The 21152-nt window shown below is 42.1% G+C and overlaps 1 protein-coding gene across 1 annotated transcript in view; it reads left to right on the forward strand.

Annotated features, from left to right (window-relative positions):
• The window catches only part of grin1b (glutamate receptor, ionotropic, N-methyl D-aspartate 1b), a gene marked incomplete at both ends in the record, with an annotated part of 66138 nt that overhangs the window by 9096 nt on the left and 35890 nt on the right, over positions 1-21152 (forward strand). The window contains 9 exon segments of the mRNA XM_080433391.1: positions 613-747; positions 4687-4803; positions 4806-4865; positions 7414-7476; positions 12499-12596; positions 13795-13916; positions 18254-18428; positions 18877-19024; positions 20427-20513. Coding sequence (XP_080289517.1) covers positions 613-747; positions 4687-4803; positions 4806-4865; positions 7414-7476; positions 12499-12596; positions 13795-13916; positions 18254-18428; positions 18877-19024; positions 20427-20513 — 1005 coding nt within the window.

Raw genomic sequence — 21152 nt, forward strand, 5'->3', positions numbered from 1 at the left:
GAGATGGAGAAGAGATTTTCTCTCTCTCTCTCTCTCTCTCTGTGTCAGGATAGAGGGATTATCATGCCAGTGGATGATGATGTATATCTGACCAGAGGGAGAGGGAGCTAGGGAATATGAGAGAGAAAATGAAATGACCACAAACACACAAACACAGGGCTGTGCTTCAGGCAGTTCAGCTCAAAAGCATGAGTGAATGGACGCCTAGTTCATTCAATTACTTTAACACAGTGTGTGTGTGTGTGTGTGTGTGTGTGTGTGTGTGTGTGTGTGTGTGTGTGTGTGTGTGTGTGTGTGTGTGTGTGCGTGCGTGTGCGTGTGCGTGCGTGCGTGTGTGCGTGCGTGCGTGCGTGCGTGCGTGCGTGCATGCGTGTGTGCGTGCGTGCAGTCTACACAATAATTGACAAGGGTCTTTATGTCTTTCAGTTTGATAAACTACTGTTTACAAGTAAAATAATTGAATGTCTTTCAGTTTGATAAAATACTGTTCATAAATAAAGTAAAGTGATGTTTTTCAGTTTCACGCACTGCTGTTTATCAAAGTAATTTTATGTCTTTCAGCTTCATACACTGTTGTTGTTTATAACTAATAATGGTTTGTAATGTCTTCAGGTTTATGCCATCCTGGTCAGCCACCCACCCCAGTCCAACGACCATCTCACCCCCACGCCGGTGTCCTACACGGCGGGCTTCTATCGGATCCCTGTGGTGGGGCTCACCACACGCATGTCCATCTACTCTGATAAGGTACTTCATGAGGCTCATTACATGAAGCACCCACAGTAGTGACGACATAAACTACAAACAGCTGAAACATCTAGTTAAAGAGGTGGTGCCATGGTTTTGCACTTTTTCTGTCTTTCATGTGTCTATGAGGTTGATAGAACTTCATTAAGCCCCCTGGTGGTGTTTTTATGGTGTTTTATGTCTTCTCTGACTATTTTGAGTTTCTTCCTGGAGGCTGAAACCTCAAACGTGCCAATAGAAAAACAGTGCTTTAATGACGCAGTAGAAATATACCCTCCCCCTCATTATCATAACACAACAGGTGTGGGCATGAGGAGGAGGAGGGACTAGGACAGGAGGCGGAGGGACTGGTTCAGGTGGGAGGTGCTAAGGTGAGAACCAGGTATACTTAATGAACAGGAGGCATGTCCACATAAAAACATAATTTTAACACTTTCTGTACACTTTTTTGAAAAAAAATCTTCCTCCTAGTATAACCATAATACCTGATGATCATGTTTTAGGCGGGGGGGGGGGGGGATCACTGAAAATCACGGCACCCCGTCTTTAACCACTTTCAATCTTGCATCAATCCTTTTGGGGTAATATCATTATAGGCTCACAATCCGTCACAATTGTGACGTGTTGTGAGCTTGTGGTCAGCTATTTATTTGTTGTAGGACAAAGTCAATTGTGCTTGAGTGGTTAAGGATTATAGGTTGGTGGTCAGGGTACGCGTATGTTGTTCTCTCTGTGTTGCTCTGCATTATACCATGGCAATTTATATAAATAAAAGTGATTTTTTTTCCAGACCGTGCACCCGGTAAGAAAGCTCAATATTGAAACGAGTTTGAGTAGTGCTCGCACCTTTGATGTAAGGATGGTCAAGGGTTAGTGGTCGCAGGTTTATAGGTTAGCAGTGATGCTGAGAAATCACTGCTAACTTGGGGTTTTCAGTATTAAAAAAGTGACCAGTAGAACATCACCGTGCTAATCTACATGTCATAGGCTTGACCACATGAACCCTAGCGTCCCTATTCTGGGCATGACAAACATTCATCGAAAATAAACATTCTGAGAAAATAGCAGATCTACAAGCTCAACATTGTGCGCTTGTAGATCTTCTGTTTGCGGCACCGAGATTTGGTGTAGAGGGAAACAAGGGAGAGGGCCCAGTACAGACCCCTGGAGCTCCCCTGGTCAACGAAGTATTCATCATCTTCATCATACTTATCACCACCAGAAGCTGCTGTATCCTTGTATTCACTATCATGGCTGACATCATTATTATCATCATCATCATCATCATCATCGTCATCATCGTCATCACAACAGGTAGGTGTGTGTTTCCCAGTCAGAGTGAACCAGTGGTGAAAAAAGTACTCAAATGTTTTACTTAAGTAAAAGTATCAATACTCCAATGTAGAAGTACTCTGTTACAAGTAAAAGTTCGGAATTCAAAATCTACTTGAGTATTGGTATAAAAATTTACTTAAAGTACCAAAAGTTAAAGTACTAAACTGATTGAAAATAGCAGATCTACAAGCTCACAACGCGTCGCGATGCGAAACGTTGTGAGCTTGTAGATCGGCTATTTTCAAATAGCCTAGGTATAAAATAGGGCAAAAGTGGTTAATGTGTGTTTTATAATGTAATAATTTACATCTGCAAAGTAACTAGTAACTAAAGTTTTGAAATAATTGTAGTGGAGTAAAAGTACAATATATGTCTCTGAGATAGTGGAGAAAAAGTAAAAGTATAGACAATTGGAGTAAAGTAAAAGTAGGCCTACCTCAAAATTTTACTTAAGTACAGTACTTGAGTAAATGCACTTAGTTACTTTACACCACTGGAGTGAACTCACAGAAACATGACAGAATAGAGATGAGATGAGATGAAGTGGTAGGAAGAGGAGTAGAAGGAGAAGAAGATGCAGGAGTACCCTACTGTATAGTCTGGCATAGCCAGCCAACTATATTCCAGAATCTCCAAATGCTATATAGAGTCTGGAACTACACCTCCCGAAAGCCAAGAAAGGAAGTTGTCATCTCTTCGTCATTTCCGTTCACGAAAATGTATTTAAACATATTTTTGAATTCCCATTTCTGTTAAACAGCTTCAACTAATTTGATTTACAGTAGGACAAATGCACGTGACGAAATGGAAGGGGGGGAGGAGGTGTCACATCCGGTTTGTCCCCGGATCATTTTCAGATAATTTCAAACTGTATGACGGAAGCATTTGAAAATTGTGGGAGGCAGCTGACTGGCTGGCGAGACTAATGCAGGAGAAGATTAGAAGGAGAAGAGGAGTATAGAAGCAGAACAGCATGGAGAAGGAGCAGAGGAGGAGTAGAATTAAGAGCAGAGCCTGAGTATTATTTGTTAGTGTGAAAAAACACGGACACAGAAAAGTTATTAAGATTTTAATACACTGTTAGAGAAATAGTGATGACTCTCATCTTCAATCACATGAAGAGACCACTTAAAGGAGTAGTTCACCCCCAAAAAATTACTTATTTTCTATCAATTACACACAAGCATTGAATTCAGACTTTTTTGTTTTCGTCGCATTCCTAAGCCAATAATTTGATGACCGGGTGGCTGCTCAGTAGGAGACTCTTTGAGTCTCCTATACTCTGTCGTCATAACATTTTTGGCTTAGGAATGCAAAAAAAACAAAACAATCTCCATGAATTCAAGGCTTCATGAGGTGTGTAATTGATAGATAATAAGTAATTTTTTGGGTGAACTACTCCTTTAATTCCTTCAATCCGGGAACGCATCTATGTGTCATTTGAAGATTTCTTTGGCTATTCAAAAATAGCAGATCGGTGCCGCGCTATGAGCTTGTAGATCTGCTATTTTTTTTAAATCGTGAAAATATTGTGCAAATCTTTGAATATGCATATTTTTTAAAGCGAACAATTGTAACTCAAATCTTTGCTTCTGGGGGGATTCTACAAATGTCTTCTAAATCTCTAACAGTTTTTTGAAAAAACGTATGTTGCTATAATATCAGTGGTGCTTAAAACCTTTTTCATGTCAAGGACCACCCAAAATGATGATGTATTTGTCCACGGACCCCCATCCCAAAACACGTTGTTCCAGGGACCCCCCAGAAGCAAAGATTTGAGTTGAAAATGTTTTTTGTATATTCAAAATTTGCACAAATCTTCCACGATTTTTAATTTTTTTTGCAGATCTACAAGCTCATAGCACATAGTGCTATGAGCTTGTAGATCTGCAAAAAAAATTAGCTTGTATATCTGCTATTTTTTGAATCGCCCAAAGAAATCTTAAAATGACAGAGATGCGTTCCCGGTCTGAATGGGTTAAGTATACTGAATGTTATTCTAGGAGAATAGAAAATCTATCTATCTAAACATTCATCACTTATACAGTAGATCCATTCATCCTTCACTTCCTGTTCGTTTATACGATAAATGGAACTGCAGGGGCTCAGACAGCCCAAAAGATTGAAATGTTAATTATTGCGTTTTAAAATATTAATGCATTTTAAATGAATGCGTTAATATATAAATATATTAGCATTGACAGTTTGCTGCCAAGTTTTCCAGGAAAAGCTGGAGGATGTGGCAGCAAAGTCATGAAGCTGAACTGAGAACGCATTGAATTGAAACACATTCACATTTCTTTTTTTCAAATAACAACATACTCTCTTCCATTAAACCTCAACTTATATTTGGTTCTGGTTCTGGCTTAACAGGGTTTCTCTTTTAATTACTCACTGTTCTTTATCTGATCCTGCCTGTCATTTTGGTATCCATCTAACTATCTCCTCTCCTCTCCTCTCCTCTCCTCTCCTCTCCTCTCCTCTCCTCTCCTCTCCTCTCCTCTCCTCTCCTCTCCTCCCCTCCCCTCCCCTCCCCTCCCCTCTCCTCTCCTCTCCTCTCCTCTCCTCTCCTCTCCTCTCCTCTCCTCTCCTCTCCACTGGCAGAGTATCCACCTCTCCTTCTTGCGTACGGTTCCTCCGTACTCCCACCAGGCTCAGGTCTGGTTTGACATGATGAGAGAGTTTCGTTGGAACCACATCATTCTGATCGTCAGCGACGATATCACGAGGGACGCGCTGCTCAGAAACGACTGGAGACACTGCTGGAGGAGAGAGAGACCAAGGTGAGACAGCCGCCTGTCTACCTGTCTACCTGTCACTGTCTGTCTGTCTGTCTGTTTGATAGAAGACACAACCGTACACACTCTCTGTATGTGTGTGTGTGTGTGTGTGCATATTGAACAGTGGTGTACTATGCGATTCTGTTTCATGAGTTCACTCATCCATGCAGTCACTCTAACCCCCCCCTCATCCCTCCTGGCTTTGGTATTCTTTCAAAGCAACTTCTCTTTTGGCCTGTCTGTCTGTCTGTCTGTCTGTCTGTCAGTCTGTCAGTCTGTCAGTCAACAAACCTGTCTGTCAGTGTATCTGTCAACCTTCTTGTCTGTCAGTATGTTTCTCTGTCTGTCTGTCTGTCTGTCTGTCTGTCTGTCTGTCTGTCTGTCTGTCTGTCTGTCTGTCTGTCTGTCTGTCCTGTCTGTCTGTCTGTCTGTCTGTCTGTCTGTCTGTCTGTCTGTCTGTCTGTCTGTCTGTCTGTCTGTCTGTCTGTCTGTCTGTCTGTCCGTCCATCCACCTCATTTCAAGACTGTGTTTCCATCTCTACAGCACAACGAGGGAGCTAAGGGCTGGAGCCGCAAACATATCTAACACACACACACGCACTCACTCACGGACCGTCGCACGCACGCACGCACGCACATTCAAAACACAGACACACACACACACTACAGAGAAACAGACAGGGAGTGAGAGATATACAGTGTCAAAAACAGAGAGAAGAGAAGAGAGAGAGAGAGAGAGGGGGGGAGGGGGGGGGTATTTATGAAGCATTAACAGTGTTACTGTGTCTTGTGTAAATTTAATGAGATTAACATTAAACAGTGTAGTGGAACACGCTAATGCTTCCAGACCCGCTTCTGTCAGCCCGCTCTGGGACCGTCAGGAGTGGAAAGCAACTCGAATATTTTACTCAAGTAAAAGCTGTGTTACTTTGATGAAATTGTAGCCTACTTAATTAAAATCATTTCAAGTAAAAACGATCGACTCAATCAATCAATCAATCAAATAGATAGAAATAGTCCCTGTGTTTTTTTGTCACTGTGTATTTGCAACTACATGAAATTGTCGTCTGCATTAAGTGTTGATTATGACAGTCATAGTCCTTTTGAATCAAATTTAATTTAGTTTTAGTCATATTTTAGTCATCTGAAATAATGTTTTACTGTTAGTCTAGGTTTAGTGGACTAAATATCATAACATTATAGTCGACTAAATCTACAGTTGATTTGGTCAACTATAATGTGTTTTGGCGGTGCCTTGATGGCGTCGTAATGGCTGATTTTACACTTGGTTACATGCTGAAAATAGCAGATCTACAAGCTCACAATGCATCGCGCTGCGACGCGTTGTGAGCTTGTAGATCTGTTATTTTCAGAGCGCAGCACCAGAGCGTAACCAAGCATAAAATGACTTGTCTTTTAGTTCTACTGGATCTCTTCTCCACTCGTCCCTCCCTAACATTTTAGTCTAGTTTTTATTGTTGACGAAATTGTCAATATATTTAGTCTTAGTTTTAGTCATCGTAGCTTAATCTTTATTTCGTTTTTATTTAGTTTTTCGTCAGTGAAAAAAGGTAGTCGATTTTTTTTCAATTAACAATCAGTAGATCCTCTGGGTTCATTAATGACTGCTCTATAGAATAGATGCTTCTTTAACAATTTCCTTCAAAGTCGACACAAAAGAAAAGACTGAGTAATTTGCAATTTGTTACTTTCCACCCCTGGGGACCTTTCACCGTACAGATGAACAGGCGTAATCAAGAAAGAATACACTTTCACTATAAAACTATTTGTAGCACATTTCAGCAATTCAAAGTGCTTCCAACAAAACATTAACAGCATTTTAAGACAACGTGCAAAAGAAACACATTCACAAAAGGACAACAATTTAAAATAGCTATTAAAAAGTTAAGAAAATAGAAAATACTAAATGAACTCAATAAATCAAAAATCTCAATAAAAAGGCAACAGCAAACAGAAAAGTCTTAAGCTTTGATTTGATGAGAGTTGTAGCAAACCTTATGGGAGTTTTCTTCTAGATGTGGTGCATAAACATTTTACTTGGATGTTGTCACAAATTTGAAGTTATTCATCATCACTACTTCGATACATTTTGGCATAATCTAAATATAACGCCTACTATGTCAAGTCAGCTTACATTTATTTACAGAACGCTAAATCTGAATGTAACACCTGCTATGTCAAGTCCCAAGTGTTACAGAACACCAACAATCATGCAGACAGGATTGATGTGTATTTTTAGCTCCTATGTCTTAACTTTCGTTCCTATGTAATGGTAGGCTACTTCTAAGTTGAAAGGAGTCAGATGGACAGATAAAAGGCCAAAAAGACAAAGAGACAGACAGGCAGACAGACAGACAGACAAGCTGTCTCTCTGATGTGTTTGCGTGCCCCAGCCGCGCTTGGCGTCCCAACTTGAAGCAGAAAAAGTGGAGTTTTTGTTGGAATACATGTTGTGCCTCCTCATCTCTGACTGTCTATATAATATTTTCCTGTGTCTGCATTATTTTCTCTGTTGCACATTACCCATCAGACTAAAAACAGGAACTATGAAAACCACGACCTGCAGAACTATGACTTCAGGAGAGGACCTAAGGTATACTTGCATGGTCAATGCAACTGCCGCCCAAAACCAAATCTCTGAGCTAGCTAGCTACCCGGTTAGCAAACAGCAGTCAGCCCACAGCACTTCTCCCAGAGATAAACTCTTATCCTGGTGGCACGTCTTCTTTCAACCTTTTGGTTTTTGGTTATTTATGATTTCTTCCACGCACTGAGAATGGATTTTTCACCACTAGCCCAAGAAAGACCCTCCTCTCTCTCTTCTCTTCTCTTCTCTTCTCTTCTCTTCTCTTCTCTTCTCTTCTCTTCTCTTCTCTTCTCTTCTCTTCTCTTCTCTTCTCTTCTCTTCTCTTCTCTTCTCTTCTCTTCTCTTCTCTTCTCTTCTCTTCTCTTCTCTTCTCTTCTTGTTTCTGTGTAAAAGGGGTAGAGCTGCACAGGCCAGCAAGTTCCTCACCTCCTCTCCGTCTTTATTTTCTTCGTTTTGGGGATTGAACCACCACCTCCTCTCCTCCTCCTCCTCCTCCTCCTCCTCCTCCTTCTGCTCCTCATCACTTCATCCCCTCTTCTCTTCTTCCTCTCCTTGTCCTTCCCACTCGTCTTTTTTGTTTTTGTTGAGTTGCGGTTGCATCAGCGCTCCTCTCAACGTGCACGCCTCCTGGTTGGACTCTGACAGCGTCTCCGTTTGCATGTGACCCTACGACCCCCCCACCCCTCCCACCCTCCAGCTTCCATCCGGCAGATCTTGGAAACATACTTTTTCTTTCTCCATTTCCCCCCAGATGAGAGGCCGCATGGTGGAGGCTCTGGGTGGGGTGGGGTGGGGGTTGATGAGTGGGTGGGCGGGCGGGTTGGGTGGTGGTGGGTGGTTGTTGGAGGGTGGTTGGTTATAGGGCATAGCAGTGGTGGCCATTTTGTGGTTCCACAGATAGAAACCCCATTCATTTTTCCCACAGAGATTTCCGAAAAAATATTTATATATGAATTATTTTAAGCCTGGAACTAAGACGACTCCTGGTGAATCATGACCATAAAACATTTGATTCTTTGTCAAAACATATTTGAATATTTAATTATATTATGTACTATATTTAATAAATACCCTTTTTGGGGGGTTTTCAAATATTTATATTGATTAGTTGGTGGTGGAAGGTAGTTAGTTGTTGGTGGGGGTGGTTAGTGGGTGATGTTTGTTGTTGGTGGGTGTTTGGATGTTGGTAGTAGAAATGTTTCTAAAATGTTCTTGTTGTTCAGGTGATTATATAGTTGATTAAAAACGATCTTCTCCAGAAGATTACCAAGGAATGGGGGGGTGGGGTGGGGGTGGAAATGGGCCTGTGCAGTAATTATTAAGATCAGCAGCATCCAGATTGGGCAGAGATTTTACCAAGGCTATTTTGAGGGGTTTGGGGAAGATACCTGATAATGGGGAAGACTTTATGTATCGTGGGGAGGCAGTGGGAAGCCGCTTTAAAGAGCTTATAGTTGGAATAGGGTCAAGAGCACAGGTAGAATAATTCATGTTCCTAATGGAGATTAGTTCCACTAGTGAACTCAAAGGATGTATTATGTGGGCTATTGGGCAGGTAGATCCCAGGGAGTTGCTAAAGCAGGGTTCAAAATATCAGCTCTAATATTAATTTATTGTTTCTCCTTAAAAAAATGCAGCACAATCCTTACATTTCAGAGCCAACGCTTGGTTGTTTAAACATGTAACAGGGTGGTAGGTTAAAAGCCTGTTATTACTGAAAAGGACTTTGGGGTTGTTTTGTTTTTCTGTAATTATCTTTAAGAAATTGACTTGTCTCTCCTTTTAAAAAGCATTATTGTAGATCAATATCTGTCCTTTAAAAATGTGGACAAAGATGGACATTTTGTTTACTCTTCCACCTTCACTCTAACCTGACTCCGCCAGATGGAAGAAGCCTGCATCACATTTGTTTCACAGGCTACTTCCATCTGGGAACTCGGTAGCACAATCGATGAAGGGGCGGTCCCTTTTTTTCAAGCTACTTGGCAGGTGATTGGATGGGACCGTCTGTCTATCACCGTCTATCAACCAATCATATTGACGTGTCTACATGACGTTTGGTAGCTGGCGTCACATCCGGTCTCGCCAAGATCCCGCCCCTAGCAGCCGCTGATTGGTTCACACACGCCGCTGTGCGGAGTAGCTCTACTCTCTGAGCGATCCCAGATGGAGGCTGTATTGTGAACCTGTGAAGTCAATACCGCCCCCATCTGGCGGAGTCAGGTTACCTTCACTCAGCTTTGTGGCTATTTTTTTCCCAGCTGGCCAAGGGCAACGTTTGGCAACATTTTGTCCATGGTGCAGGAGCAACTGTATGGAGTATCTTAGTTTGTTGTTAAAATCATCAACAAGGTCATCAACTTGAAATACAGAAGTGGTGCAGAAAGTGGTAATTGGACTAGTGAAATTAGCTATGGATACGTCACTTCTTTTAAACCGTTTCCGAGCAGTCTGTTGATGTTAAAACAGTGGCATTAAAAATTGGAATAGGAATGATCAGACAGATGAACTGACAAGATATATATATATACCTTTAGTGAAAACTAGGTCTAGTATGTTTCCACAATTGTATATAGTACTCTTCACATGTTGGACAAGGTCAAACCTAGCAGTAAGATCCATGAATTAATAAATCACCAATTAAAAATGTGTTCGTCATAATTAGTCAAAGCAATGGACATCTTTTAACTCTAATTAAAAAGTTAGTGTCATGCTTAGGGGGGCTATGGACAGTCACAACAAGAACAGACTGTGTTGCTTTTATGATTGTGTTCATATAAGATAGTCCCAAAAAGAGGTGCAGCAGGTGAAGTTCCATTCCTATAGTCTTAACTAAATTATATGGAATGCAAGACACTATAGTTTGGTGCAGAAGCCTCTAACCGTGCAGAAGTCTCTTAACTGTAATGCTGAGGCAGTAGCTCTGAATACCATGGGGTAATCGTGTCCGATGAAGGATTCAAACAGGAAGTCCTTGCCAGAATTGCGCAAACAACCGCTGCCCTTGGCCTGGCAAAGCTCAAGCCCGGAAAGTCAAAAGCATCAGTATGGCATCAAAAATGAGACTATTGCACTCACTCGCCATTACAATCTTTCTATATGCTTGTGAAACTTGGACCTTCACAGCAGAGCTGCAGAAGACAATACAGATGTTACAGAAGACTCTTGGGTATCTCTTACACCCAACACATCACTAACCAGGTCGTTCGGCAAAAGATTAGCCAAGCCATCGGCCCACATGATGATCTGCTTACCACTGTTATAAAGCAAAAACTGAGATGGTACGGCCACATCACCAGATCCTCAGGTCTTGCAAAGACCATTCTGCAAGGCACCGTACAAGGTGGCAGGAGACAAGGAAGACAAAAGAAAAAAAGATGAGAGCTGCCGAGGACAGATAGGGATGGAGAGAGCTGGTCAACAGATCATCTGTGGTGCCCCGGGACCCCAACGACCCTCCAGGGTTATGGGATAGATGGAGTGAAGGTGAAGTAGACGACAACCAACAAACCAACAACCAAAATAAAAAGCTTGGCCATGATTTGAAATAAAATCATGAATAAAAAGATGGAGCGTCAAGTGTCAGGGCCCCAGGATTTCTAGCCGCACCCCTGCCTCCATGTGTCCTTTGGTGTTATTGAAAAACAAGATGGGAGCTCGCAACTCACTTTAAAATGCTCTTATTTCTTTCACAGCACAGCAGCAATATACAACGTTTTGACCTTGCGGTCTTTTTCAATACTATACTTGAAAAAGACTGCAAGGTCGAAATGTCCTATATTGCAGCTGTGCTGTGAATACAATTGGAGCATTTTAAAGTGAGTTGCGAGCCTCGTCTTGTTTTTCACGATTCTGTTTTTGCAGTTTGGCTCAGCACCAAGGGACGGAAGATGTGGGTTATTTTTTCTTGGAATCCTTTGGTGTTATTGTCATCAGGGTAGTTGTTGGGTGATGGTGGTTGTTGTTTGTTTGGTGGTTGGTTGTTGGGTGGTTGGGGTTATTGGTGAGTAGGGATGGAGCACGAAAACCGAGTCCGAGTCCAGTCCGGTTCTGAATGTATCGAGACCCGGGTATCAATAAGCTTTGGACTTGTCGAGCCTGTTATCGAGTATAGCGGCCTGTGACGTCATGTCTAAACAATCAAAACAAGAGGCGATCAAGAAATAAATCTAATCACCCACGCTGGCACAAACATGTCGGTCTAAAAGTGTATTGATCCCTGCTAACCAGCGCTGCCCAAGGAAACAAGGACAAGGTATTGTATTGGCTCACTATTGGATACATCGCTTCTTTAAGGAGGCCGTAAGGGTCCATTTGGTTCCATTTGTACGGGTGGTTGCATCGTTGTGTTTACATGTGCGGTGGAATAGCGGCCGTTACGAGTGAAACGCTCAAAAGTTTGATTATTGGGTGGTAGGTAGTTGGTGGTTGATGGGTGGTAGATGTTGGGTTGTAGGTAGTTGGTGGTTGATGGGTGGTAGATGTTGGGTGGTAGTTGATGGGAGTTTGTTCGACGGGTGGGTGGTTGTTGGGTGGTGGTTGTTAATTGGTTGGTTGGTTGGTGGTTTGATGTAATGGCGGTTGGTTGGTTGGTTGGTTGGTGGTTGTTGGAGTTGTTTTTTTGTTCTTGGTGGTTGGTGATTGATGGTTGGATGGTTGATGGTTCAGCTTGTTGGTTGTTGGTGGTTGGTTGTTTGGTGGTTGTTGGAGTTGGTTGTTGGTGGTTGGTGGTTGTTGTTGGTGGTTGGTGGTTGGTTGGTTGGTGGTTGGTGGTTGGTGGTTGGTGGTTGATGGCTGGTTGGTTTGTTTGTTTGTTGGGTGGTGGTCATGGTTGTTGGGTGGTGGCCTGTGGGTGGGAGGGCTCTGATAGTGAACAGCTGATCATGTGTTGTCCTCCATGTGTCCTGTGGTGTTTCTTTTGCTTTGGTGTGACCCGTCCTCCTGCAACTTGACCTGTCCTCCTGCGCCGTGACCCGTCTTCCTGCCACTTGACCTGTCTCTCTGCATGGTGGCCTGTCTATCATCCAGGCAGAGAAGGTGTTGTTGTTCAGTCAAGATACCAACCTGACATCTCTGCTACTGGAGGCCAGAGACCTGGAAGCTCGAGTCATCATCCTGTCTGCTAGGTTAGTACACCTGTCTGTCTGCCTGTCTGCCTGTCTGCCTGTCTGTCTGTCTGTCTGTCTGTCTGTCTGTCTGTCTGTCTGTCTGTCTGTCTGTCTGTCTGTCTGTCTGTCTGTCTGTCTGTCTGTTCTGCACACAGCAGTAGGAGAAAAAAAGACCAAAAAAGAGACATTCTGCAAAGATCGTCGGGATCGGGACTCAAACCAGTGATGCGCTGTCAGACTACATTAGAGCGTAAGTGCCCGGACCACTACGCCATTGGTCCGGGCCTTTGAAACTTATTTTAACCAAAGAAAATCACTTACCCTAGCTTTAACGTTTTGGCCATGGCCGACAGTCTACTTTTTAAAGCAAGACATAATGTACAACCTTGACTTCTTTAATAGTCCATATCTAGAGGACACTATGAGGCTCTTTTTAAAGATAATTATATGGAAATTACTTTAAACGTGAAAAGTTCTCCATAACTGCTGAAAAGGCTACTGAATGGGTAGCACAATGAAATTATGCTGAGGTGGTTTAAATTTCCAAAATGGCAGCATATATTAGATGGATTGAAGAAAATCAAATCAAAGTTACACAATGGAAAATAAGGACCGTCTGAGTTTTACGATGATGAACAATTTTCAAAGCGGTACCAATTCAACAAAGAATCAAAATCAGATTAAATTGAAAATTATAATTAAAAGAATCTGTCCCGCAATTAAACTATAATCTAGAGTGGGACATTTAAATTATTTATTCTTTGGCTGCATAATTTACTTTAAACATAGGTTTTTTTTCTTCTCTCAAAAGAGAAGACAAAAGTAATGTGGTAAGTAATGACTAGTCTCAAGAGAGTAACGTTTGTTTATTTATACCGAACAAAACATTATAATAATAATAATAATACATTTTATTTATAACATACTTTACATTTTTGCAAATCACAAAGTTCTACAGGATTTAAAAACAATGGCATAAAAAACAAAGGCAAGACAGAAACAAAAAACATTCTGCAACCACATTAGACCCTTCTTGGGATAAAAAGTGGATTGAAAACTAATTAAGGCATAGAGTAAAAGACCTAGAAAAAAAGACTAAGCAAAAGCTTTGTTCTCATGGCGAACAATCAAAATTAATCACAGGCAAAAATTTGAATTGATGGGTGTGTGTGTGTGCGTGTGTGCGTGTGTGCGTGTGTGCGTGTGTGACACACAGTGAGGACGAGGCTGCGTTGGTCTATAAAGCAGCTCGTCACCTCAACATGACGGGTTCCGGGTACGTCTGGCTGGTCGGGGAGAGAGAGATGAGCGGAAAGGCCCTGAGTGAGGCACCAGATGGTAGGAACGCACCTCCTCCCAACCATCTCCAACCTGACATCTCCACCCCGCCTGCCCTGCTGTTAGATCATATGGCAGACTCTCTCTTTCTCTTTCTCTCTTTCCCTCTCTCTCACTCTCTCTCTGTGTCTCTCTCTCTCTCTCTCTCTCTCTCTCTTTCTCTCTCTCTCTCTTTCTGGCTCGGTTTCCATCCAAATGTTGCGCAAATTTCCAAAAAGTCAGCGAAAAAAATTATCAGTGCATGATGTTCCCATGACCTGTTGTGCAAACATTCAGAACAACGCAACACGATTATGTCATATGGAATAGTTTGCATTGACGTTACATAACAGCCCTCCGACAGGTGGTGTACAGCACTGTTTATGGATTACTAGAAACTATTTTTTTTTTTCTATAAACCTGAAACTTTTGGTAGGTCACTGGCAAGTCATCGTGTATTCAATTCATCCGGTTCCTTTATCAGCATCTTCTATCCAGCATTTCTACATCAGCCAAGTGCCAAAAAGTGTTGGCGATATTTAGGCCTTTTTCTTTTTTTTACCCATTAAAACCGGGAAAGCATCATGTGTCATTTTAGATTTTGACCACTTTATTTTATTCTTTGGCTATTCAAAAATAGCCAAAGGCTAGCTAATAGGCTATTCAAAAATAGCACTTTGTGCTATGAGCTTGTAGATCTGCTATTTTGGATTTCTTTTAATATAAATATATATATATTTTTAAGCGGATATTTTTTACTCAAATCTTTGCTTCTGAGGGTCCCTGGAACGAAATAAGAGAACTGATTTGGAAGATATTTGTAGAGTCGGCCTCAGGTCTTAATGGGTCAATTCCATTCAGGGTTTTCATGAGCATATTAAAAAAAAATCACGTGAAAACAGATGGATGGACACCCATTTTCTGTCTGTCTCTCTCTCTCTCATAATGATGACATCTGTACTCATCATAGCTAACACCTCGGTGTGCGTTGTGTTTCTCTTTCTGACGCGTTTGAACGTTTAAACATCCCAAACAGACCAACATGTTTAAAGGTTCCAAACGGTGTTTATTCTGTGAAACTTTGTGGCTTTAAATGTCTAACATCTTTCTGTTTGTTTTCATTTTTATAGTGTGTGTCGTCTGCCCGCTCGCCAACCTCTTCTTTCAGTAGACAAGCCATTAACACGCCTAGACTAGAGAACATATAGAACCTGTACTGTTATGTCTAGTCTTTATGTAGGTTCACAGAATTTACAGAAGCAGGGATACACATAACGAGTTTGAATCAAGTTCATGATTTTTTTTTACATGGGGTGGGGTGTGTCCCACCCCATGTAAAAGGTAGGGGGTAAGTACATTTGCCAGGCAGAGTTGCTACAGCAACAACGCCCCACCTCACATGCCCACACACAATGAAATCTGTGTGAGCGCAATGGTAAGATTCCGCCGTCGCTTCCTGTTTTCCTGTCTGAAGCTCTGCCCTGGTCAGTAGAAGTCACACCCTTTTCAACACAGTGTTTCTGCCTCCGGCTGGGGGGCTATTTGCGCAGGATGACTCAGCTAGCCAGAGAACTCATTAGCATTGACCAAATGACTGGATGGTTCTAATGTTAGCAGTCTTTTACTGTACTGAATAAGATGGGTCACAGGCTTCAACCTAAAATGCATTAACAACTTTAACCCTGGTGTCCCTATTTAAGGCATGCCCTATAGGTAAACAATCTAGCTTGTCGATTGGCTATCAAACATTTAAATATTTAGATTTGTTTTAATTGAAAATGTTTTCAATTAGTTGTTCGAAATAGGGCTTAAGTGGTTAAATGGCTCAGTCAGCCAGATAACTGAAAACACTGGCAATTAATTCCTTAATATCATCAGGCTTATTATTTATAGCAATTTCACACTCCTTGTAAGATGGATGGATAGAACCGACTCATAATTATGTTCAGGATTATGGTCATTAATATGTATGGCTGATTGGCGTTCAGTAGCTTATTATAAACAATATGATGTCACATTCAATCTGCTGTGTGAAGTTCCCTGGCTAGCTGGCTGATCTTCAACATTTCCAGCTGCTAGCTAATATTGTAAAAGGCTAGCCTGTGCGCGCTACAAAACAGCATGTCCTTCTTAACACATCTGTGCATCAGCTACTGTACTTATTAACAGAGCACGTGTCACGTGTACTGTATGTTAACGGAAACACGTTGACACGTCTGCTGTTCTGTTAAAAAGAAACATGGAATGTGCAGTGATTTTACACTCTAAAAAAAATCTACAACCGAGAACCACTGGGCTTATATAAAATGGTTTCAAAAGATATATCGTTAGAATTCTATACAATGTGCAGTTTTTTTTTGTATTCTTAGATATGTTTTCAACTTTTAACATTCTGCTGGTTTAAACAAGAAAAGAAAGACATTTTATTATTTATTGCCATCATATACAGTATATTGTGCTATTGTGTACAGTGGTGGATTATTAAGTGCATCTGAGTATTGTCAGTATAGCACCAAAGTATAGGTACAGTATAGCCTAGATCACATGGCTTTGATTCCAAGGTTCCACACACTACTGTATATCATACAGTATATTATTCTGTATGACCACACAGACACAGAGAAGATTCTTATTGGTAGGGCTTATAGTTAATCTTAAAGAAACTACCTAGCCTGTTATGTGCTATTAAAGCATATTATTCACAATTCTGTACATAAACGTCATTGGGTAGAGTAGTATAGTAAATAAAAGCTGTCAAAAGCTTTTGTGACGAAACCATTTTAAAGGAGCTCCAAAGCAACACAGTGACCATTTGGATTCAAGCCAGGTTCCTTTCCACACACACTCATATTATTGCCTGCATTCATAATCCAGCCAGCCATAAAGCCAGTGTGTTAGCGCTGCTTAGCATTCCACATTGAAACCAATGGATCCAGCTAGCTAGTCGGGAGACGGGAGCATACCGATGTTCCCACAGCTCAATGTTCCCTCAACCTTAACCCTAACCCTAACCCTGAATCCCAACCGTAATCCCAACCACAACCCTAACACTAATCCCAACACCTACCTACCCGGCCTAATTCCAACACCAACCCTAAAATGAGGGAACATAGGGCTGACACCCTACCGTCAAGAATTGATCTACAAGCTAACGTGTCACAATACGTTGTTAGCTTGTAGATCAATACTGGTCGGCAAGTGACACGTCGTGCCACGGGGTATAAACTTGGCTTAAGTGCAACTATTGTGCAGCTAGCAGTAGGCTACTCATTGTTTTAATGAGGAATGCCAACATTGCTAATCAATTGTTGTTTGTCTAGCTGCATTATATGTAGGTGCAGACAGTTGTTTGCCAATATGCCAGTGTTTGGTTAGGAAGCATTGTATCAGGGTTGTTCAGCGGGGCAACCGGTTGTTGTTGTTGTTGCTTTTTTAGAGAGTAGCATCTTGCTCCTTGCATGTGGTCCCGTGATGCAACAGACCCACCAGCTTGTTAATGCTAGCATGCTAGCCTGACGCCTCACACCTGTGTGCGTGTATGTGCGTGTGTGTGTGCGTGTGTGTGTGTGTGTGTGTGTGTGTGTGTGTGTGTGTGTGTGTGTGTGCGTGCGTGTGTGTGCGTGAGCGCATGTGTGCCTCCCTCACACTGATGATTCTTATTAGCCCTGCAAGCGACGGGGCTCTAAGGACTGCCTGTGCCGTTCAGTCCATCCAGCACTTTAGTCCCAAACTAGCTATTAACACCAAACAAACATATCCATGGAATTGACTGTGCACCTTCGCAATGGCCAGAGAATGAACCCTACTTATTTACTGATCCGATGGCATTTCCTCTAGCACCACCCTTAGGCCAAAATGACCATTTTGCATGTGATATACCTCATAATCTAATATGCAGATTGTAGGATGAACCCTACTGATTTTGATCACCCCCCTTTTCTCTCGAGCCTGCACCCTATTTCCTGTTTTAGAGGCACTTTGTAGCTTTTTAATTGTGGTACTTTATTGTATTTAACTTTAAAGCTTTTGCTGCTTTTTACAGTATGTGTTAATCCTTCAATGATTATGAATGAATACTGTATATACGTAACACCCCCTGTCAAAACCACACTCTTCCAAACCCTTGGCATCCTGCCCCCTTTTTTAATCAGCAATGACCTCTAGGGCCCGCTAGTGGGGCTTTTAGACTCTTTCAGTTATACACCAGAATCTATTTGTAGATTTGTAAAATTAATTTGAGGGTGTGCTATGTTAATTACTATTTAATTAATTCAACTATTTTAATTATGTCCATGTATTTTGGGAACGTGAGTGTGTGTCTACTACAGTGTCTGACCTGTCTCTCTCTCTGGTGCTAGGTCTTCTGGGGTTACAGTTGATAAACGGTAAGAATGAGTCGGCCCATATCACGGATGCAGTGTCGGTGGTGGCCCAGTCTCTACAGGAGCTCTTTGAAAAGGAGAACATCACTGAACCTCCCCGAGGATGTGTGGGAAACACCAACATCTGGAGAACCGGACCACTTTTCAAACGGTCAGTAGGATGATAATAATAACTAGAAAAAGTGCTCCTCGGAGCACAGGTCTCCGCCAGGTCAGAAATCGGCCTCATGGTGGCGCTATAACAGGCCCATGTGAAAAATTTGGGGCAGAGGTTCGGAATTGGCATTCAGGGAGTGTGTTTGCAAAGTTTCGTTGCGATCAGGCCAACGGTGCCGGAGATTAGCTGTTCACAGACAGAAGGACGGACGGACGGACGGACGGACAGGGGGTAAAACATACTCTCTCGCCATGCCTTCGGCCTGGTGGAGACAATAATTATTATTATTATTATTATTGTTATTGTAATAATAATAATATTAATATAATAATAAACTTTAATTGTACATCACTTTTTAAAAACAGTTACAAATTGCTTCAACAACATCAAAGTTGTTAATAAAGGCGCATTATAGAGTAACAATTCTGTGATTGGTTGTCAGGGTGCTGATGTCATCTAAGTACCCAGACGGTCTGACGGGGAGGATTGAGTTCAACGACGATGGAGACAGACGCTTTGCCACCTACAGCATTCTCAACCTGCAGAAACCTGGCAGACTGGTGCAAGTAGGAGTCTTCAATGGATCACAGGTAAGGTTAAAAACCTGCTTGCTAAGTATTGCTGGTTTTCTATCATCAAATAGTGTAAAGTCCCAAATGCATGTAAAAACATTTGGCATGTACACAAAATAAAAATGAACAAAAATGGTTATAGAGCACCGGCACACACTGAAGCACTATAGTTTCATATCAGGAGCTTTATTTCTGCTTGTTTTTATATGCTATATCAGGACCTCTATGCTGGTAGTATATCCTACAAGGACACCTGGTACTGCTGGTTCCCCTAGTATCCTACCAGGCATGGGTGCCGATTTATGTTTTTGCCCGTGGGCCATGGGTGCTCAACACCAAGCCTGTTCACATGTCTGTGCACCCAGCATCACAAAAAGCTGCCTACATTTTAACCCCTTAATGAGTAGGCTGCTAGAGTGTTTGCTGTGAGACTAGACCTTTTCGGACGGGCTATAACTTCTCTCTCTTTCTCTCTCTCTCTCTCTCTCTCTCTCTCTCTCTCTCTCTCTCTCTCTCTCTCTCTCTCTCTCTCTCTCTCTCTCTCTCTCTCTCTCTCTACGGCTTTGAGAGACAAAGAGAGAGAGAGAGAAAGAGAGACAAAGAGAGAGAAGTGACAATGTGATTATTAGCTGATGATAAAACCATAACTGGCACAAGGAATTAATAATCAGACATTGCAGATTACAGGGCGAGAGTTGAAAGACAGAAATCCGTTCAGAATTACATGTGGGTACATCATGCATCCTGCGCATGATGTACCCACTCTCTCTCTCTCTCTCTCTCTCTCTCTCTCTCTCTCTCTCTCTCTCTCTCTCTCTCTCTCTCTCTCTCTCTCTCTCTCTCTGTCTCTCCGGCTTTGAGAGACAAAGAGAGAGAGAGAGAGAGCGAGAGAGAGAAAGAGAGAGAAGTAAGTGACAATGTGATTATTGGCTGATGATAAAACCATAACTGGCACAATAATCAGACATTGCAGATTATTACAGAGCGAGAGTTGAAAATTCCGTTCAGAATTACATGTGGGTACATCTTGCATCCTGCGCACGTTATAGAAAGCATTACACATTGACCGTCCAACCGGCACATTCCCAGTGGGCGCTCGTCTGTCTCCCGTGGGTGCTGGAGCTCCCGGGCACCCATGGGATCGGTGCCTATATGCTACCAGGACCTGCTAGTACTGCTGGTTTTCTATCCCATAAGGGAGTGCAACAAGGGTCAAGTGGACCTGCAATATCAGATCACACACACATATAGATATTGTGTGTGTGTGTGTGTGTGTGTGTGTGTGTATGTGTGTGTGCGTGTGCGTGTGCGTGTGCGTGCGCGTGCGTGTGCGTGTGCGTGTGCGTGTGCGTGCGTGTGCGTGTGCGTGTGTGTGTGTGCACGTGTGCGTGTGCGCGTGCGTGTGCGTGTGTGTGTTCAGGTGGTTATGAACGCTCAGAGGAAGATTATCTGGCCTGGAGGAGAAACAGAGAAACCACGAGGATACCAGATGTCTACTAGACTGAAGGTACTAACTACTGCTGCTGTTACTACTACTTCCACTAAATGAATTAGTGCATGCTATAGCATCGCAGACAGAGATAACTATTAAAAGCCAATACTAATGTTTTGCCACTTGCAACAATATGTCATATCGTCGCTGATGGGCAGAAACCTTGTATCTCCACATTTCAATAATCCACATTTAATATATTTTCGTGAACTAATGTCCTGCTTCATCACAAGTGTCACACAAAAGTAGTGAAAATTTGCCGATCTATTTAATCTATAATCTTGCTATTTTCACTATTTTATATAATTCTTTTAATGGATATAAAAAAAAATGCTTTTGGACCCGACAGTGACGATATTATGCAGGAAGTGAAAAAAGTGCAGTAAGGGTTACAGTATGTAATATGTTAGTCACTGCTGCTTTCCCTGTCGTTATCATTGTGCTGCATGAACGACAACAGCTAAATGACTGCGACGTGGTTGGATATGTGAGGTCCCAGTGTTTTGACAGGAACGCACAGCTGATTAGAGCAGCGAGCTGCATGTGCATGATTAGCCTACATGACCTCAAATACATTGTCTGTCTACAGACTAGTATGAGATGTGTTCTTCTTGGCCTCATGATGAACACATTCTGATTCCTCCCAGGGACGCA

Source organism: Gymnoscopelus braueri (assembly GCF_963280865.1).
Source record: "Gymnoscopelus braueri genome assembly, chromosome: 7".
Taxonomy (NCBI): Eukaryota; Metazoa; Chordata; class Actinopteri; order Myctophiformes; family Myctophidae; genus Gymnoscopelus; species Gymnoscopelus braueri.